The sequence below is a fragment of the Plectrocnemia conspersa genome, unplaced genomic scaffold (genome assembly GCF_051122295.1).
Source record: "Plectrocnemia conspersa isolate PC_06_02 unplaced genomic scaffold, ASM5112229v1 ptg000013l, whole genome shotgun sequence".
Classification (NCBI taxonomy): Eukaryota; Metazoa; Arthropoda; class Insecta; order Trichoptera; family Polycentropodidae; genus Plectrocnemia; species Plectrocnemia conspersa.
The window spans coordinates 27557912-27577713 of NW_028277177.1; the positions used below are offsets into that span (position 1 = coordinate 27557912).

Sequence of the window (19802 nt, forward strand, 5' to 3'; positions counted from 1 at the left end):
GTAACACGATAGTCTTTAACGTAATGACAATTGACCCCGAGGGTGAGATATATCGCGTAACATGTAAGACGACATTGAACCACCTCAAAAGGTTAATTAGCCGAGTCACGGTCAACTTTATTAAAACGACACCAAACGACGCAGATCGTTTGCTCTAACAAGGCGTTTGAGACTCTCGCACCACTTCATCCCCAAACGGGTTTCATCACATCCCCCTCGGCGAATTTGCAGTCATCCGGCGAAGAAAATACAAACAAAACGATATGGCACGGCAATGACCTCCTCTTGTGCCTCATTATGAATTCATCAAAAGATCCTTTGCGGGACACGCAGACCAGTTGTGGTGTTTGAACTAAACGAGACAACGGTCAATACTCTGCATTAATTTACCTACACCATTATTTTATTGCATTCACAGAAAACATTGTATCTTATCAATTTAGTTATGATTAAATTGCATAAGTGTATTTATGATGAGAAGCTATCGATAAGAAAAAATCTTAAAAAGTTCCTCGATTGAAATAATAGTTATATTTTCTATCTTAGAGAAGCAAAGCAAATGCATCTATCCCTGTATACATGATAATATAATAATACATCAATGCTACGTAATCTTCTATTAAGGCACACTAAAGCTGGAATGGAATTCTGCGTAGAACACAAAACAAAGAGGTAACCTAAACACATACATTATATTTTTTTATAGAGAAATTAGAAGGTTGTTAAAAATATGAGTAGTAATTTAAAAATGTTAAAAATTTGTTAATGGCATACTTAAGAATAATAGGTAAGATAAACTTGATTTTTAAGTAAATATTATTCTATATTACCAAAAACTATATTATAAAGTTAAACTGAAAAATAAAATTTAATAGTTTTTCATAAATTATTTTTAGTAAAATAATTTTTAATTCGCGTAATTTATCAAGATAAAAATAATAATGAAAACAAATATTTTTATTATCATGTAAAAAATTTAATTGTTTTTTATTTAAAAACTTATTGATATTTTTACAACCCCTTTCATTTAAAATATTGATGGCAAATTTGATTTAAGCATGAAAAAGTTGAGTGGCACTCAAATGGATAATCATAATAAAGCGGATTTCACTACGCAACTCAATTTTGCGTTTGCTGAACAAATTTCAAAATCTACGGGTCAGGCAATGAGTATACTATATAAGTATTGTAACTTTTCTTGAACGCATTGCGCCACGGTATACCTAGCAGTCTCCTGTAAACTGGTTTCAAAGCAGACATATAGGACAGAGTTGATAAACATTTTTCAACATATACCTGAATATGTATGTTTAATCTTTAATAAAGAATAATAATAAAAGCAACATATATGTATGTATTGTATTACATATATTTTTAATTCATACAATTCCCAAAATTATTTTTATGAAGGCAAATTATTATTGTTTGTTAAATGACTGTTAAATTTATTTTAAGATATTTTCAATAAAAAGTGATCTTAGACATTTCACTTTCAAATTGTTTTGACGAACCGATGGTGATGGGTCGCAATTGGACACAAATGTTATAAATGAGACCAGTGGACGAGGCGCCGCCAGCCGTCGTACTGTTTTTTAATTTATATAATAACTGAATATTTTTAGCAAAATGTTTCAAGATACTCTAATTTTTTATTGTCTTTTTAAATTGGCAATTTATCAAGGAATAAAGCAAAAATATCTGAAAAAATACACTTTCATAAAAGTGAAAAATTCAGTAATAATGGTGGGTGAATTATAAATACGTACGATGTTAAATTTTTGCCATGTGATTCTAATAAAAAATATATGATAATTATACATTGGTCTAAACTCTAAAAGTCAGCGGAAATCAGATTAAATCTTAATTTGGGAACAGTGGGCTATTTTATCTCTAGGAAATTACGTTAAAATATTTTTATAATACAGGATTAAAATTCGTAAAATCATGAGAATCTCCAGGAACCAGAAATTTTCACTATTTTTATTGAAAAAAATAAGAAACACACTTAATAAGTATTTTTTGTCAATAAAAAAAATAAAACACCTTATACAAACATTTAACGTGGCTCAGTTTTTTATACTGGCTGCATATTAATAAAAATTGTCTGATTGTTGATTTAAATTCTGACCATTTAATTTGTTACCATTATTTATATTTTAAATAGTGTTTCTTTTCGAGAACTTCTCGAGAAAGATGTCAAATAGAGAATTCTCATTTCGATTAAAGAAAGAAATTACTTTTAGCCTTACATATTTATGGAAAAAGAATTTAAAATATTTCAATCGACGGGCTAGAGAACAAATAATTTACAGTGCCTACTTGCCTTGCTGTCGATTAAACCAACATCAACACAAAACGAGAGGATGTTTTTCACGGCCGAAATTTTTTTTACCAAAAAAAGGAACAATAATGTTTGATTCTACTTTAGATGGCATGTGTTTTTTAAAAAGTTATTTTAATAATAATATGTAATAGTGTTCCTTTAATACATAAATGTATTACAAACATTTTTTCATTCATCAAAATTTCTCAAGAATTCTCGAGTCAAGAATTCATGAAAATCATCGAGAAATCAGAATGCCTAATTTCAACTCAATCCAATTAAATACTGTTTGAAGATATATAATTAAAAAATTCTTCTAACATTGGCCACAAAAATCCCATGGACTTATTTGTTTAGAAGAAAGTGTTATTTAACGATTTTTTAATACGTAATAGAACAATTTTGAACTAATATTAATACATTGTATGCATGCACTTCTGACATATCACTCACAATGCAGTGAAGAATCTTGTTATTTTACAACAGAAAAACATGTATTATCTTGCCAACAGAGAACTCTGCAATGCTAAAAGTCGTATGTCTCCATTTCCCACTATTAGCGCGCAGTACGCGCACGACAGAGATTGCAAACTGTCGCTTTCAACGATGGGCCCGCTAAAGACTATAGACAGTCTCTTGGCTAACGGAGTTATTATGTCACAAAAAGAGTTATATCTCATATATAAATAACTTTAAATATGCAGCTATTAAAAACTAGCATATTTTATAAAAATAAAAACTTGTTTCTTATATTTATGAAGCGAACTAAACTATTTTGATTACTCTCAATACTCCATTTTAGTACCGTGGATATATTTTTTTTTACAATATTCCAAACTACCTAGTAAAGAGTTCCTAAACATTTCGTCTAATCTAATCACTGCTCATTAGAGCGAAAGGAAGCAGAGACGCCGTGCCAGTTTTTGGGAGCAAATTTTCCGTAATACGACAACCAAGCCGTCCTAGTACTCGCATAAAGCGCCTTAATGAACGGCTTTTCCCACCATATTCGCTCCTATAAAGCCTTCGCGAGATTCGAATTCCCGCGGGAATCGTAGCCGTTCCCGAAGATCGACGCCTTCGGCATTATCCCGCATTAGAGGGGCCCCATCTGCCAGCTGGCGCTGCGCCCCGCCGTGGGGGACCACAGGTGAAACTCTCTTCGCTAATGACGCGAGGCATATTTACATTTGCATTGTAAACACGCGCGAGAGGCGTTGACATAAAAAAAATACGAAAACGTCCTTGCAATTTCTTCCAGGGAGTAGTAATTTACCTCGCACGGACGCCTCTGGTTGTGTTACGGCCAATTCGCAGAAACTACCCGTAACAGGTGTAACCGAGAAAATTAACAGGGGTAGGAGGAAATTTTAAGAATTCATATATATTATGTACAGAGCAACCTTAAAAATGTAATTTATTATAACGAAATCATTCAATATAGAATTGAGTATTATGATAAAAATATATTATGTTACTGTTATTGAACGACTCTTAATGTTGCACTGTTGTACAAAATTGATATTGTTCTACAGATGCAAGACTTGTAATTAGTTTGAGGAAGTAACCATTTTTTAAATTTGCTGCAACATATTAACGTTGATTATACACGTACTTATAATTTGGCGGTTGAATATATTTTAAATATTGACTTTAATTTCATCATGAGAACATAAACGAAGAAAATTAATTTACTCGTACAAACAGGGACAGGCAGATCGACATAAGAGACATCAGCAGTTGGCTCAGAGAGCATCACGACGACAAACCCAGCTATTCCACTCAGCCGACAAATAAAACTCGACACACCAACGAACTCTGCCTTTTAAGAGATATATTCTGATACAATACTATTTTCTTACTGTGGTAAATCGTGCCTATTAAATAAGCTGTTCCTCATGTCATCCAGCGTCTATTTGGCTACAAAGTCCCTGCGGCCTCAAAATCAGAAAGAGCTACTAGTTATTTATTACTACATCACAAACTAAGTATTAAAGTTGGTAGTCCTATTATTTTAATGAGTGAAGGTATTGCACACATATGTTTAACATACATACATGTTAGTATAAATAAACTCATAAACTTTCGAACGAATTGTTTATCTAACGTTTTCTGCAGTAACTGTACGATTTTCTCTCAAATCTGGCGCCAATGGCCAAATTCAAACGTCGCTTTCACTATCTAGGATCGAATAAGATTGCCAGCTTTTAGGACCGTCTGGGCGCTTTAGGTCTCGCAGGGGCTAAAAAGTGAAATTGGAAAAGAACCAACGACCTAGGTGTCCGGCCAATTAAAACGATATTCCCGCGAGCACAAACCGCTTAGGGTGCGCAGCTCTACGTAACCAAGTTTAATTAAATAAGTTTTGCGAAATAGTTCCGCGAATGTCTCACCATCTCAGCGCGGGCCCTAATAAAGTCGTGAGGTCTCCTCTGGCCCCGGGTCGTCGGAGCGTCCCATATTGCGAAAGGCGGCCGCCCAAATTGACCGACGAAAATTAAAACAGGACGTAAATAGCCAAAATGTGCGGAAAGTTTCGCTAAGTGTCGACAATTTCAAAAATCTAAATACTCGATAAATATACACTAAAATAATCTCTGACAATATAATCCAAATTTAGTTACATAAAAATGAATATGTTTTACTCAACGTTGAATGGTAAGAAACTGTTTTTGTCTTATTGATTTTGGGGTGAGTAAGACTTTTATACATTCCAGGCATTGCCACAAGAGCATCCGTGCACACATTTTAAAATAATAAATACTCGCTGGTTTTTAACAATTTTTTAAGGGCAAATTTTGCAGCCAAAATAGACGCTGAAAAGCTGGTATCAGTTTATTTAGTTAAATTGTACAATTTACAAACAAAAAAATGACGATTTTTAAATATGTTGTAGATAGCGCTGATGAAGAAGTATTCTATACGTCTCCGGCGAATCTCAAAAATGTAGAAATCAGATGGTCAATTTTATTGTATGTATATTCGACCAAAAAAATATGTTCACGCCTTGAATAAGTTAAATTTGCAAGATGAATACATCCCGAAGGTAGTTAATTCAAAAGGGTATATTACAATGGTAATTTTACGCCGGTTAGACGCATTGTCTGTTGCATACTTTATGCACAAAAGGGTAGTTTTTGTCATTGCGAGCATTTAATGAATGTATTAATGGGGGTCTGTTCAATTACTCAATTGTACTATTTAATATTATCAGTTGTTAGTTAGGTTTTTTGTCCAAAAGAGTTATTTCATTTTCTTACGTTTGAAAGTGTCGTTTAAATGATCTTGGCGTTAACTGCGCAACTGGGAAGACCCTCTAGGGTTGCCATTTGGAATATTAATAATTGTGTATATAATACACAAATATTATACATACACAATGTCCAGATGTTTGTTTTGATAGATATTCTATGTTGTTATAGAATACAAAACGCATAAGTACATTTTCAAATTATACAACTATTCGCAACTGAGAACTTCTGTTTATTTTGAGTAAATGTACGGTTAATTCAGTATTCAATGCTTCACTCGATTTATCAGTATTATTATATACATCAAAAATTAGAGCTCGATATGCATCATCATCATCTCTGAATTATATTGAACTTTTTAACTATCAACTAGTCCGTTTTTTCTTTTGCTTTTATGTACTTATATTTCATCAAAATCCTGGTGTACTAGTTTATTGAAAAAATTATAGATTTTAATCTGATTACAAAATAATAATTATTATTGATCTGCAATATAAACATATATTTTTCTACATGGGTCGTTATTTGTAGGGATTGGAATACCGGACAAATATAGCAAACAAATATTTCATATTCAATACCGGTATTTTAAATATCAATACCGGTATTACAAAAATGTCCAAGGTGACTTTTTTAGTATAGTGTTGTTATTACTGTAACGTTAAAAATTGGTACAACTGGTCAAGTTGTCATTAGTATATGGGCCAAGTGGATTTATTAATAAAATATAGTGTGTGTGACGACCACGTGTGTCATCTTAGTAAAATAATTTGGCTTTTTTATGGGGTGTACAATGTTCTATCCAACAGTTTTGGCGCGAGCGAAATATGTTATAAAATATTTTTTTCAATTCACATAATCGTCCTATATTTTCCATTTCATATTCATTCTAACCCTGAATAATATAATTATGACCGGGATTTTATTCTTATTCTGACCATTTATTTTGTCACTACATATGTTACATTCCATATTACATTCCAAAGTACGATTTTGTATTTAAAACTAAAAATAAATAATCAATGCTTTATCGCAAAAGAGTCAACAAAACATTTGTTCATAACAGCAAAATATTTATAGTATAGTAGCCAATTAAAATGTCATCATAACATTCAATAAATTATGATAAATATTCATATTTGAAATAAATCGATGACGCAACTCGACATAACCTCAAAAGAGATTCGTTATTATGACGTTTCATCGATCGCGTAATGTTTACTTCCCCCACCACTCCAACGTACACATTCAAAAATCGTCTTGGTGAAATAAAAAACAAAATGGCTCGCATTTTCAATTGTTTTTTGTATCGAATTACGTTATCGCTACGTTGCCATTGTAATAAAAATGCATTTTTGTGCAATCTTTTTTTTCAACTTTGGCCTTGGTAGAGAAGAAAACATGGCTTAGCGCTTACCGCTGATGCGCCTCATGGTTGCACCCGGCTTACGGGTAGTTCCGTCGGCGGCGGCTCTGTGGCGCGCTGCGGGCTGGTCGCAGTCTCGACGGCTACATATGTAGAAACACTGAGCGGTAAACAACCAACAACACTAAACACCGGCGACCGACGGCAACGAACGTATAAGAAAAATAACGACGCGAAGATATACAACCGACCAGCGCGGCGTCCGGCGCGAACTGAAGCGGAGGTGTTGTCGCGCGTTGCCGTTGAGTGGCGCTGCCTTCGCGCGGGGTGCGCCGAATTAACCCTTCGCTGAGATGGGGATTAACCCCGCGAGCACAAAAACAATCCAAATCCGAGTATTAAAACCGTTACTATTTGCCTCTCACCTCTCTTAAGGGTTGGCATTTTTCAAAACAGCAGAATTTTAAAAAATATAATAACAAACAAAAAAATAAGCGCCATATTGCGCGTGTGATCTATGCACTAGCGAAACGTCAAAGCAACGAATTTATTTTTAGGTTATGTTTTTTGTTGCGGCCTCGATTTATTCTAAATATACATATATAATTAGCATAATTAATTGAATACACAGAAACGTGCGGCCGAATGTTAACATTTACAATATTAAACTATACTCTTAAATACTACCATTTATTTTATTTTTAATTATGAATTTGGCCATCGTGACTTTACAAGTTTTCTTATTGCGCCATAAAATGTTTGTAAAATGAGAATTTTCGTTTCGTTTTGGTTAAAAGCGGGAGACACGGACAAAACGTTTTTGTAATGCGATTTTCAGATTTCGTTGTTGTTAATATTGACTATTTCACCACATCAATTTTAAACTAAACCAAAGTCGTATAACATACATCTGGTTATGATATGTCACATTCTATTATTAACATCTTGAATTTTTTTGCCTTTTAAGGCCAATAATGCCAAACGAATCGGCGATTTCTTTAATTATTTTACGTCAAAATCTAAATTATTTTTAAATATACATACTATGTATGCATTTTATATTCGAAAATAAATTTACGCTAATAAAATTTCGGTTTAATTATTGAATACAAATCTAAAAAACAACGCACGCCCAAAAGATATGTGCAACATTCCACATAAATTGTTCTAGCTCTTCATAACTATCGCAGAAAACATTATTGTCTGGCATGCTGTAAACTTATTGGCGTATATTTAAGTTTAAACCTCAACTAAAAATGTTCGTAAATTTCCGTGAACTAGCTTGGAGATTGAAAATTAATTTCCTTTAACTTGTAGTATGTGCACATTTCGAAAATTTAAAGCTTTACCCAACTTTCAACTGCATCGCTGAAATATGCAAACCCGTGTTTGATTTATGTTCCCAGACGTTCGTATAAGCGCGGAGGCTTATTCATTTTAAAATAATTATATAAAGCGTAAACAAATAAGATTTTAAGATTTTTTTTATGAAGCAAACATCAAACGTATTATTTGGGAAATCCATTGTTACAGCCTCTCAGACCGATCCTATTTAACCGTTCTTTACAGAAATCCACTGTAACCGATACCATAAAAAACAGACGTTTAATATATAAAATCAAAGATCGTTAACCTTCCTTGGGCCACGTGCCAATAAATATTTTATGGTAGGAGAATGGAAGCATGCCCGAGCTATCGGTGTAGCAAAAAATGTTAAAGCTACCCCCTTCCCGCAGTTATATATCGTCGGAGTGCTCGAATGCTATTCCTAAAGTCGTTAATTATCTGACTGTATATATAGAGGACTTCTTTATGTATTACTGCTCGTTTATATGGATTTTTTCTTGAAGAGTTAACAAGCCCTAATGAATGCGTATGCGGCTTACAGTGATTATCTGAAAGCGACGCTTTTAGATCACATTTTTGGAGGTAATTTAAAGATGAGTTATAAAGAGCTATTAAATTTTATTCTTAAATATATTATTTTTATCTATAGATATATGAAATTCATAATACAAAAATGGTTTCAAGGTTATTTTTGATTTTCGAGTCATGGCGAGTATTGATTATTATCGTACTGTTCATCAATTATTATTATAGTATTAATATTCCAGCAGAACAAATACATTTGTATGTATATAGGCAGGTGATTATTCGTGACATTGCTACTACGTCGTAAAATCTCAAAATTTATTCGAAGCTCTTGATGATTCAATGTGACCGGACTAAATCTAACCATCGAAATGAAAATGCTGTTTTTATCCAAACTGGATGTTGTCGACCTGAAGGTTTATTTTTATTGTGACATTATTTTTTTATATCTGATTCGAAAAATAATGTATTTCTGAAAGGAATATTTTTTTTAATTTCGTTAAACATCACCTAAAAACTGTTGTATGAATCTAAATAGGTAGCTAGTCGTTTGGAGCAATGTCTGAAGAATACGGTGGGTGAGAAAGGAGTTCCCAAGTAAAATTATGAGTAAAATCATTCTTCTTTAATTTATAAGAGAAGGTATTTTTTATGGTTTGAGTCGCTTTCAGATTATTTAATCTCCATTGCCATTGTTGATTTAGATTTTTTTTAAATTTTTCATCACTAATTAATATACCAGTCATTTATTGCCTTTCACATTTTCAATTATTCGTATAAATAAAACACGCATGAGGATAGAGTGCATCCTTGTCTCAATCCATTTTTCACTTTAAGCTTTCTGCAATTTATGGATTTTATCCGTACTACCGCTGCATTATTGTAAACATGCCAATATGTATTGGAGCTCTTAAATACAACAGCACTTCCCAAAAATATCCGCAATGTAAGCAAATTCACAGAAAAGTACAAATAGTCTCTGAAACTTCCGGACTTTTAATACGGCATACCTTGGCATACGTTATTTTTTAGAAACAAATATATGTAGCGAATTCCTGTTGCCTTTTGTCTTGTAAATGTTAATAAGGTATGTGTAGGTTTTGCATAAATGTCAAGTGAGGATAAGAATGAGGTTAGTTGGAAGTTGCAAAAGGTCACCAGCGAACTAAAAAATCTTAGTAAAAGTTCTTTGATGCTGAGTTGACGAATTTATAAAGTTATTTTTTCGCTTAACTCTGGCTTTTGATTTTGTTAAACATATAAAAACAGTAAGGGAATATATACGAAACAGGAGAGAAAAATATGGGGACACTAGACATGTAGGATGGGAATTTTAAAGAGATTAGTATTTTATTATTTAATGGCATTTCTTGTACACAATCACGGTTTATGAGAATTTTATTTTCAATTTTATAAAATTGCTTGAGTGTTTGTGTCTGTGTTTGTAACACATATTTACATATTTGGATATGGGAATTTGACCAATAAACTATTATATATAATATTTCACTTATAAATTAAATTAATTTATGAAGTCAATGTAAATCAATAATTTATATATTATTATTATTATTTTATTATATTTGTTTGAATCACTTATTTAGATTATTTTTATCGGTCTTAAATTGTAAGCATAAAATGATCAATAAAATTTCCGCATTTAATCGACCTTACGAAAGTACGACGTATGAAAAAAATAAAATAAAGTCTTCGCTTCCGGCATTTTTCTCAATCTGTGCTTACGCATGTGAAATATTTTCTTTGCTTCGTATATACATATATATTCTTCACTTCTTCTAGAAAGCGTCATTACGCGAGCATTTTTCCGGCAGGCTTCTTCCCACGCGGTCAGCTTTCAGTTATACAACTTTCACGAAATCGATAACAAGAGTTTATGCGTATAATTTGGCAGCGCGAATAAATATTATTTATATAAAAAAATATATAAAAGAGGGGGAAGCGCTATTGGATCGTAAAGCATTTTACTCGAGTATGGCAACACCGACGAGCGGTGGTAGAATATTGGCTACTGCTGGAATATTCATGGCGCGGCACCTGTGTTTTTATGATAACTACACGGTAACCTCAATAAACGAGTTGTTATCCCCGCAAAGGGATATTGCATTACGCCTCGGGAAAAGTGCCGCGTGAAAATTTACTTCTTAGGTGTTCCCGGGAAATCCATAAAAGAGAACCCTAAACACACACTTTCAATTGGCGTAATGTCGTGTGTGGGATTTTAGTCCTCGGTACGAGTGGGTCTCTCGACGATCAAATTCCAATTCTAATCAACGTCCTTACGAAAGTGGACGTGTTTAAGGTGAACGTTTGTTTTTGTTCAATTGAAACAGTGGAGTAACTAGGGTTACAGATCATAAAATTATAAATCTAGATAAATGTCAGGACACACGACTAGTCCGAATTCGGGGTTAAAAAACCTCTAATATATATTAGTTATCTTGTCTAACATATAAGCTTATCTAATCATAATTTTATTATGGCTTGTCTGATATTAAAAACATTACTAATTATTATTTGCCAAATAATTTTAAATTGTACTGTCAGGACTGCCCATAATAGTCGCTATGCAATAAGTTGTTCCTCTTCTTTTTCTTCTCTTATGAGGCACATTTCCACTTCTCTGGATATGTTAATAAGCAAAATACCGCAAATGGGGCGAGGAAAATTCACATGTTATTCACGAGAGACCATTACATGTCCATAAAGTGACTGTTTGGTACGAATTGTAGTCAGGCGGCGTCATTGGGCCTTACCTTTTTTGAAAACGATGAAAGCAAAAGGTCGGACTGTAACAGTCAATGATGAACGCTATAAAAAATCTACATACATGTTCATAAAGTTCGCTGATCATAAGGAAACATTTTTAACTTCAAGCTTATCAAAATGATCTTCTTAATTTTTTCGACCGAGATCTTCGAAAATCACGATGATTTTTAATTATTTTCTTTGTTGATAAAGTTACTTTTAACTTCTTAAATTAACCACATAATTTTTCCCATTCGCAAAGTCACTTTCATAAACACAAGCAAATTGATTCGACCATTTTAAACACATAGTTGCTGCAAGCCTTAATGCCTTGGATAACTTAGGGCTAAACCAAAACGGCAATGTTGCAAATTTAGTTAATTAATAGCATAAATACATTTTGAGTATTTTACCAATTAATAATAATTATCAAAATTAAATAATTCAATTGACACGTGTGGCTTAACTTAATTATAAAAACATCTTAAATTGAAGATTAATACAAACAAAATTAAAATAAGTTTACTTATGACATTAATATAACCCAAGAAAAATCTATGGTCGATTTCAAAAATTATCATTGTTCATAACGAACAAACACAACAACAGCGCCGCGGAACGAGATTCGAGATTTTTAAAATTAAAATTTGAAATCCACATACCTCGATTATTGTCCATGTCGACGGTCTCCGCCGACGATACCAAATATGCACTGGCGAAGACGACACAAGACCGGCATCCGCTTAATTAAATAATGACCCCGCTAATTCTCGCTAATCAATCGCGCCGAAAAGAAATACAAAGTCGACCTCCATTTTCCGCGACGAAAACAACACAGCGCGAACAGCTGCTTTACGCCCCCCGCGAAATTAATTCGCTCCAGTGCGAGGGCGCGTGCGGCCGGAATTGGCGCCCTTTTCGACACTGACCGACATCGATTCGTGCATGTGTCAAACGGCCGGAAAGAATGGCCGCGCGTAAATCGCACACGAGCCAGAATTTACGGCAGACGAAAAGAGAGGAACAGAGCTATCCGACCGGCGTTAGCTACCCGTCGCGCGTGCGCTAACCCTCACGTCGTGACGTTCACGTAACAGCGTAAAAGGGAGGCTCGGGGGGAGAACGTACCCTTATAAAGAGCCTCCTGCACTTGTGAGAAATTCACGCCGTAACATAAATCACGCGCCGATCAAAAGGAAATTTTAATTAATTACCGGACCGGACCGGAGCGGAGCTACTACTCGATGGTTTCGAAGGGTTAGAATCGATGATATTTTATTATATTACGGTAGTTGCTGGAATTACTGTGGGCAAAAACGTTGCACGCGAACCTTGCAATATATCAACGCTCAAACTCTAATAATTGCATAGTTTGTTTCTGTAAAAATAGATCAATTATATCAACAAGTACCTAGCAGAGTTTATTTAATGTTTCTTGTCACGGTAAACTTTTCAACAAAGAGTATATAATGCATGTTATTATTTTTATGTAAAGCAATTCTAAATACAGCAATTGGAACATACAACTTATGTATCTATGTGAAATATGTACACCTGAAAAGGGAAAAAATCCAGCGGATGGTAGCACTGACGCGAAGCAAGATTTGACGTTGACGCCTCTTTTCCTTACGTATCAATAAAGAACTGCAGCGGTCCATTACTAATTCTAGTGTCCCTTTTAAGCACATGCTTGTTACAATTAATTATAATTTTAAAACACTGAGAGAAGCTCTGAGTGAATATGTGTATAGATAAAATTTTAAGAGATGTTGAAGATAACAATGAAAAGCTTTGAAATACATTTAAGTATATAAAAGTGTGTCTTTAAGAAAAAAAGTGAAATTTAATATAAAGCTGTGGAAGAGTTGTGGAATATAAGTTATAACAAATCTGAACGTTAAGCATGGTGTCTATTTTTATGACTTGTGAACAAATCCACAAGGAAAGGGCAGAAAAAAGAATAAAAAATGGTAATGAAGTTTAACCTTATGTTAATATAATAATTTAATTTTACATCTATTTACTGCGTTATTACCATAGTTTTATGTAAACGTATTCATAACATTTTTTTATTGTACTAATTATCAATTAAATCAGTAAAACATTTATATATTTACGATTAGCGTAGATCTATGTATTTATGATATTAAAACTTATTTAATGCAATTTCTTCATGTTTCTAATTTAAACTAAGCATATTAATTGAAGTATCTATAATACAATTGGATTACACTATAATAATAAAAGGTACTTGTTGAGAATATCGGCGCCATGCTCAGAAACCAATGGCTATGAACATTTTTTCTGCATTTGGTCCTAACAGCTACGAAAGCGGCCAACAATGTTGCGAACGACGATAAAAAACTGGGTTTTAAATTTTAGACGTATTTATGTAACAATACCTTGGTTACTTTCACAGACGTTAAGAGTCAAAAAGCAAAACAAATGTTTATTACCATTGCTTTCAGAGCGTGGCGCCGATATAATTAACAAGTACTAATATTTTTTTATTGCAATATGTACCTAGTAATTTAACTGTATTAAAAATGTTAATTCTTAAAAATTTGGAATTATATTTTTAGGATGCCTAAGAAAATTGTTGTTAAGGCCAAAATGTATTTGACAGCTGCCATCAGCGCCAGTTTTTTTCTGAGATGAATTCTTCAAAGTTGCTATCGTATGTTGAAACATAAAGCTCTATATTATATTACATTGTTACATTGGGGATTTCTATTCATTTTAGGGGCAGAGAATTGGTTGAAAATGGAGGTAGAAAAGCTGGAACTAGTTTACCTCGAAGATCCACTAAACAAATCATACCAAACGGTTCTTGGTTAGAAAATAAGCAAATCGAAAATGGACTTGATATACAGTGTAGATTGATTGCTGATCAGAGAGTTGAAAAGAGGTAAGTTTCTAATGCATATTTTTTTATTGTATAATAATTTATCTGTAAAATGTTTATTTCAGGAATGCATTATCGCAAGCGGAATGGGATGAACATACTCAAAAAGCTGTAGTTACGATAAAAAAAGGCAATTGTTGGAGTTATATTGGTTATACTGAGAATTCCATTACGTACTTATATCCCGAAGAAGCTTTACATTTGATGGAAACGGTGAGTTAAATGATTTATATGTCGTAAAAAATGTTATTAATGTATTGTATCTTTTTAGAATAACATTCTGCTCAAATATGGAGGTGTGATCGTTTCAATTCAACAAGCATATTCATTATTAATTGGAAAATCGATTTCGTTGAACGAATATAGGGTTTATTCTTCGTTGATGAGAGACGGTTATCGATTATTGCGCCACGAATACAGTGATTTGTTTTCTAATGCGTTGAATAATGAAGATAATAGGAATAGTTTTAAAAATGCAGCAGAAACAATTGCCGATAGAAATAATAGTGATGATATTAAAGATAAAGACAAATCACAAGATTCGAGTATGATAATATCTGATGATAGTAGTAATGATTGTATGTTAATTGCAGAAGTTTCGAATGATAACTTAAGCGTTTCTAAAAAACGGAAAGCTACAGATGTTCCAAACTTGCAGAATAAAAAGCATATTTCAGATAGTCAAATATCAAGAAATAAGTTGCAAATCTTGAATAAGATTGTAAATTCCTATCAGAAAAAATTTGTCTATGTTCCAAATCCGGATGATAGATATATTCCTTCAGGCATAAAATTGTCCAGAAGAAATTATTTTATCGATTTATCAAATTTATCTGCAAAAGAATCGAACAGTGAAATTAACCATCAGCTTAGATTCCCCAATGATTTATCTATGAATCGATTACGTTTCAGCAATTCTCATGTTTACCAGAATCAACTTCCAATGAATAATTTATATATGAACAATTCATTCTTCTTTAATCATATTTATCATCAAATTTCTAGTCAATCGAGTATGATGATTCCTGGATATTCGCATACGTCGCAATTCCAAAATATGGTATTAAATAGACAAAGTTATCTATCTCATCCACCTCCTTTTTTATCAAGACAAACAGTACCAAATAATAGTATATATAATCATAGATATCACAACGATGAACGAAGAAGATTGGAATTAAATAATGATGATGCAATTGAAACAGTTGATTTATCATCAGAAGTTTCGAATAGTTCTGAAAGTGAATACGTTCAATTGTTAACTGATCTTAAAAAAATTATATCGACTAATAAAGGAGAAATAAATGTGAACAACAAAGAAAAATTAGGGTGTATTGTACAAAAATACAATGCGTTATTGAACGAAAATTATATTGTAACTTCTGAATCTAATGATTATTTTAAAGAAGTAGCATTTGATAAGCAGCTCATTCCTTGTAGTTCGACTCAAATACATATCGTTGAACCTGAAATAGAGTTAAATTTAACAGAGTCTAATACAGATGATCAAAGAACTAAACTATTTTCTAATTGGCTTAAAAATGAAACGTGGAATAAGCCGGAAGTATCACGACTAAAGGCGAAGCGTAACAGTCAAATTTTAAAATTGAATCATGCTTTTTTGAACACTGCTAAAAAATTCAGTTTCGATGATAAAAACGGCATTTTAAGCTGGAAGGAAGCTAGAGATTTTTGCGATAGGATTAACACACAAAATACTGTATTCATCAGTGATGATGATGATGATGATTTAAGTAACACAATCAAAGTTAAGAATATACAACCACTGATAAGACCACAAGATTGTCGAACAGTCAGTACAGTGTTAGAAAGATTACGAGTGATTGAATCATTTAAAGGTAATACAAATCTGACCAATGAAGAAAAGTTAAGAATTTCATACGATGTATTCAAACCAAACTTAAAAGCAATCAAAAAAACATTACCAGCTTATTGTTTGATTATTAGAAATATCGATTCTGCGGTGCCTGATTCTAGAGCTTTGATGGAGCTGCGTTCAAAGGTTCCTGATACTATTAGGTTATTGTTTGCTGTTGTATCTGTCGATTCCGTATTCTTTTTACAAATGGAAAATATACAATTGCCGACAATGGTTGAAGATATTGAAAGTTAATGTTAATGAAGTAAGATAAGTGGGGATCATTATGACTGACAAGTTTCTCAAGTAAAATATATCAGTGAAAATCTTAAAATGAGCCAGTAAAGACACTATTTTAGAACAAATCAACTCTTCATCCCAATAGGTTAGTTAAAATAATGTGTTCCTGATTATAATTAAATATAAAAAACTGAGATGAGATTCTTACGCCAAAATGGAAATGAAATCCCATTATTAATAAGTCACAGTTTATGCTACATATACAATGTCAGTGTATTTAAGAGATGACAACAGTCATAAGCGAGTCAGCTAGTGTAGACGTCCTGGCTCTAACGAGCATCAGAATAGGACACAATTGTGCCACTCAAAAGACATTCTGGAACCCAAAACTAGAATTCCTTGAGAATAGTTTGATTGTCAACAGTACTCTTCAGTAGTTTAATAAATGCTTAATGACTTTCAACTTACTGTGGGAACTCAACGAATCATATTCCAAATATCCTCATATAAGGTATCTCATGAACCTTTTCTGAATTTCTTCTGGTGTCATATTTTATTCCAAACGTTGGTGACCACCTTATTGGTAAAGTTCCAAGTATCCATCTTGATCATTGGCTGCACGAAACACTTCTTTGGCTGTTATCCTCGTCCATAGGCATATGTTTCGCAACCATGACATCTTCTTTCTTTTCCTTAAAGTTTTACCATTATTGCGGTATTAAGTAGCTCATATTTCAAACCTTGAATGATGTGTTCAAGGTTCTTTATTTGATGGTTGAAAGAAGTTCTTGATTGCGTCTTATCATGAAGAGAATTTGGTCATTGGAGACTCTTAGTTCATGGAACTTTAAGAATATGCCTAAAAGCCACATCTTAAACGCTTCTAGTCTATTGATTGTATGTAGATATAACACTATGAATTTAATTCTAGTCAGAAGATATAAGTGGTTGTCTGTGAGACCAGCTTAAAATTTAAAAATTTGTTCTAGCAATTTCGATATGGATTTTAACCTCTTCGTCGGGGTTCATTTCCTCATTTATACAACTACCCCCTGGATAAAAAAAAAACTATTTCTAATTTTAAGCTTGCTTATTACCATAAGTTTTATTTTATCAATGATTTTGATACAATCTGTATTTACACTATCCAGGGATCTCTAAAGGTCAACAGTCTCAGTAAATATTGCCATTTCATCAGCATAACGAATGTTGTTAATTGTCTCCCCGTCGACTTTTATTTCTTGAGTTCTTCTTTGAATATGTTTTCAGAGTATATAATAAAAAATAGCAGGAGAAAGAACACATCTCTGTCTTTTTATGATTTCTATACAGATTTTTGAGTAGTCTTACATTTCTATCTACAGGGATCGGCAAACTCTTGGACCAAAAGAGCCAAATATGAATTTTTCGATAGCCATAACTATATTATTTCAAATATGATTTATTTGAGTAAGTTAATTACATGTTATGATTATTTATTTATTTATGTAAAAATTTCCTGAATAAAACTGATGTAAATATATTTAAAAAATGTATTTTTTATTATAAATGTATTTCATTTCATGTTTGGTATATAACTTGAAGTTTTTAATTTCAGGCACGACTTCAATTTCTCATTGGGTATTTGCCTTCTTAAATGCTCTTTATATAGTCCTTATTTGAAAATGATTGTTCACATACATATGTACATATGTAGAACTGAATATATTATAGTAAGAATAGCAACATTAATTTTTTTAACTGGTCATATGAGTTCGGAAGGATATTCCAAGTATTATAAATCATAATATCTACCTTCTAAAGATCCTTTAGAGCGCTCCACTTATGTTGTGAAATTAAATTGCATTTTTCTTTCTCGAAATCTTAAATTTCAGTGGCAAGACAAGGAGCTCCATAACTCTATTTGTAAAACCCACCAATTGTATAAATCAAATGGAGAAAAATTAAATTTATATACATTTGTAATGAGCGGATTTAATATAAATGCAAGGGTTTGTTTATTATTTTAAAATTCTTTGTATCATACATTAAAAATTCCTTCATGTTTAATTTTACTGTCCTGAAATAATTAGCACTAATGAGGGGGTTCTAGGAAAGTTCACAAATTTGTCGAATGGAAAAGTACTGATTATTTTAGGACAGTAATATCAATTATAATAATTAATAACACATTTACCGGTCGGTGAACTATCCTTTCGATGAATTTTCCCGATACCTAATGAGGTCATTGCATTTTTAGCTATATTTATATAATTCTTTGAAGTGAATCAATGATCCGTTCACAACATCTTTAGCGAAAAGTAATAATTTATTTTCGAATGAAATCACTTCTTCGAGCATTGAAAACGTAGAAGAAATTTAGTCGTGATATGATATCTACCATGAAATATAATTTTTGCAATCAATAGTCTACTGTCGATTCTGAATATTGAAAATTATTTTTTTCGAGTAATATTTTAATTTTGTTTAGGATAAGAAGCAAAACGTTTTAAACCTTCACCTCTTGAAAGCCAACGAACTTTGTTGTGAACGAGAAAGTTTTGATATCTTTTTCATCCTTTGGTGACAGGTGGCAATTATACACAGATTGAGCCGCTGCGGTAGTATTTTATTCAAGGTATATGATGTTTCATGTTTAATATATAAAAATAGATGAATAGTGCACGAGGCCGCACTGGCCGTGTGAGCCCGCCAAAGTCGCCAAGAGAATTTACCTACATCACATCAGTGTTGCCAGAGTGCCGCCAAGTCTTGGCTATAATGAAACATATACACAACCTAAAAACTCTTTTTTTGGCATAATGCTGTTAGTAATCTTAATTACAATTTCATAATCTGGGCGACGGGTGCCAATTATACACAAGTTGAGACGCTGCAGTAGTATTTTATTAAGAATTAATGAAGTTACGTGTTAGAATATTATTATTACACAAAGTGTGAGTGGACGGTGTGCGAGGCATGCACCAGCGTACGAACCCGCCAGAGTTGCCACAAGAAGAGAGTTCGTCACGCCAGTTTTACTAGATTGTTGTTCTGGAAATGTATGTGTACAAAGCAGTGGATTGTACAATAAAACGTTAGCACTTCGTGATCGTTTTTTTCTTTTAAAATCGAGACTTATTTTTTTCACACCTGTCATACTTTTTGCCTCATCGGTTGAAACTGACACAATTTTATTTAATGGAAGGTAAATTTTTTCA

General features: G+C 32.7%; 2 protein-coding genes across 4 annotated transcripts in view; one reads left to right on the forward strand and one right to left on the reverse strand.

Annotated features, from left to right (window-relative positions):
• Positions 1 to 12354, reverse strand: part of ckn (CRK like proto-oncogene, adaptor protein) — a 360627-nt gene extending 348273 nt beyond the window's left edge. For 2 of the 3 annotated variants that reach the window (XM_088201662.1, XM_088201658.1), the window contains exon 1: positions 6992 to 7214. In XM_088201662.1, coding sequence (XP_088057788.1) covers positions 6992 to 7007 — 16 coding nt within the window. In that variant the 5' untranslated portion in view covers positions 7008 to 7214. Of the gene's footprint in view, positions 1 to 6991; positions 7215 to 12240 lie in introns of those variants that run through there. The other variant, XM_088201660.1, reaches the window with a different exon arrangement.
• Positions 12355 to 14160: 1806 nt separating this feature from the next.
• Positions 14161 to 18133, forward strand: Tsen54 (tRNA splicing endonuclease subunit 54). Its single transcript, XM_088201675.1, has 4 exons — positions 14161 to 14255; positions 14322 to 14486; positions 14549 to 14696; positions 14755 to 18133. The coding sequence occupies exons 1-4, from the start codon at positions 14233 to 14235 to the stop codon at positions 16615 to 16617; spliced, it is 2199 nt and encodes a 732-aa protein (XP_088057801.1). The 5' UTR covers positions 14161 to 14232; the 3' UTR covers positions 16618 to 18133.
• Positions 18134 to 19802: the final 1669 nt, after the last annotated feature.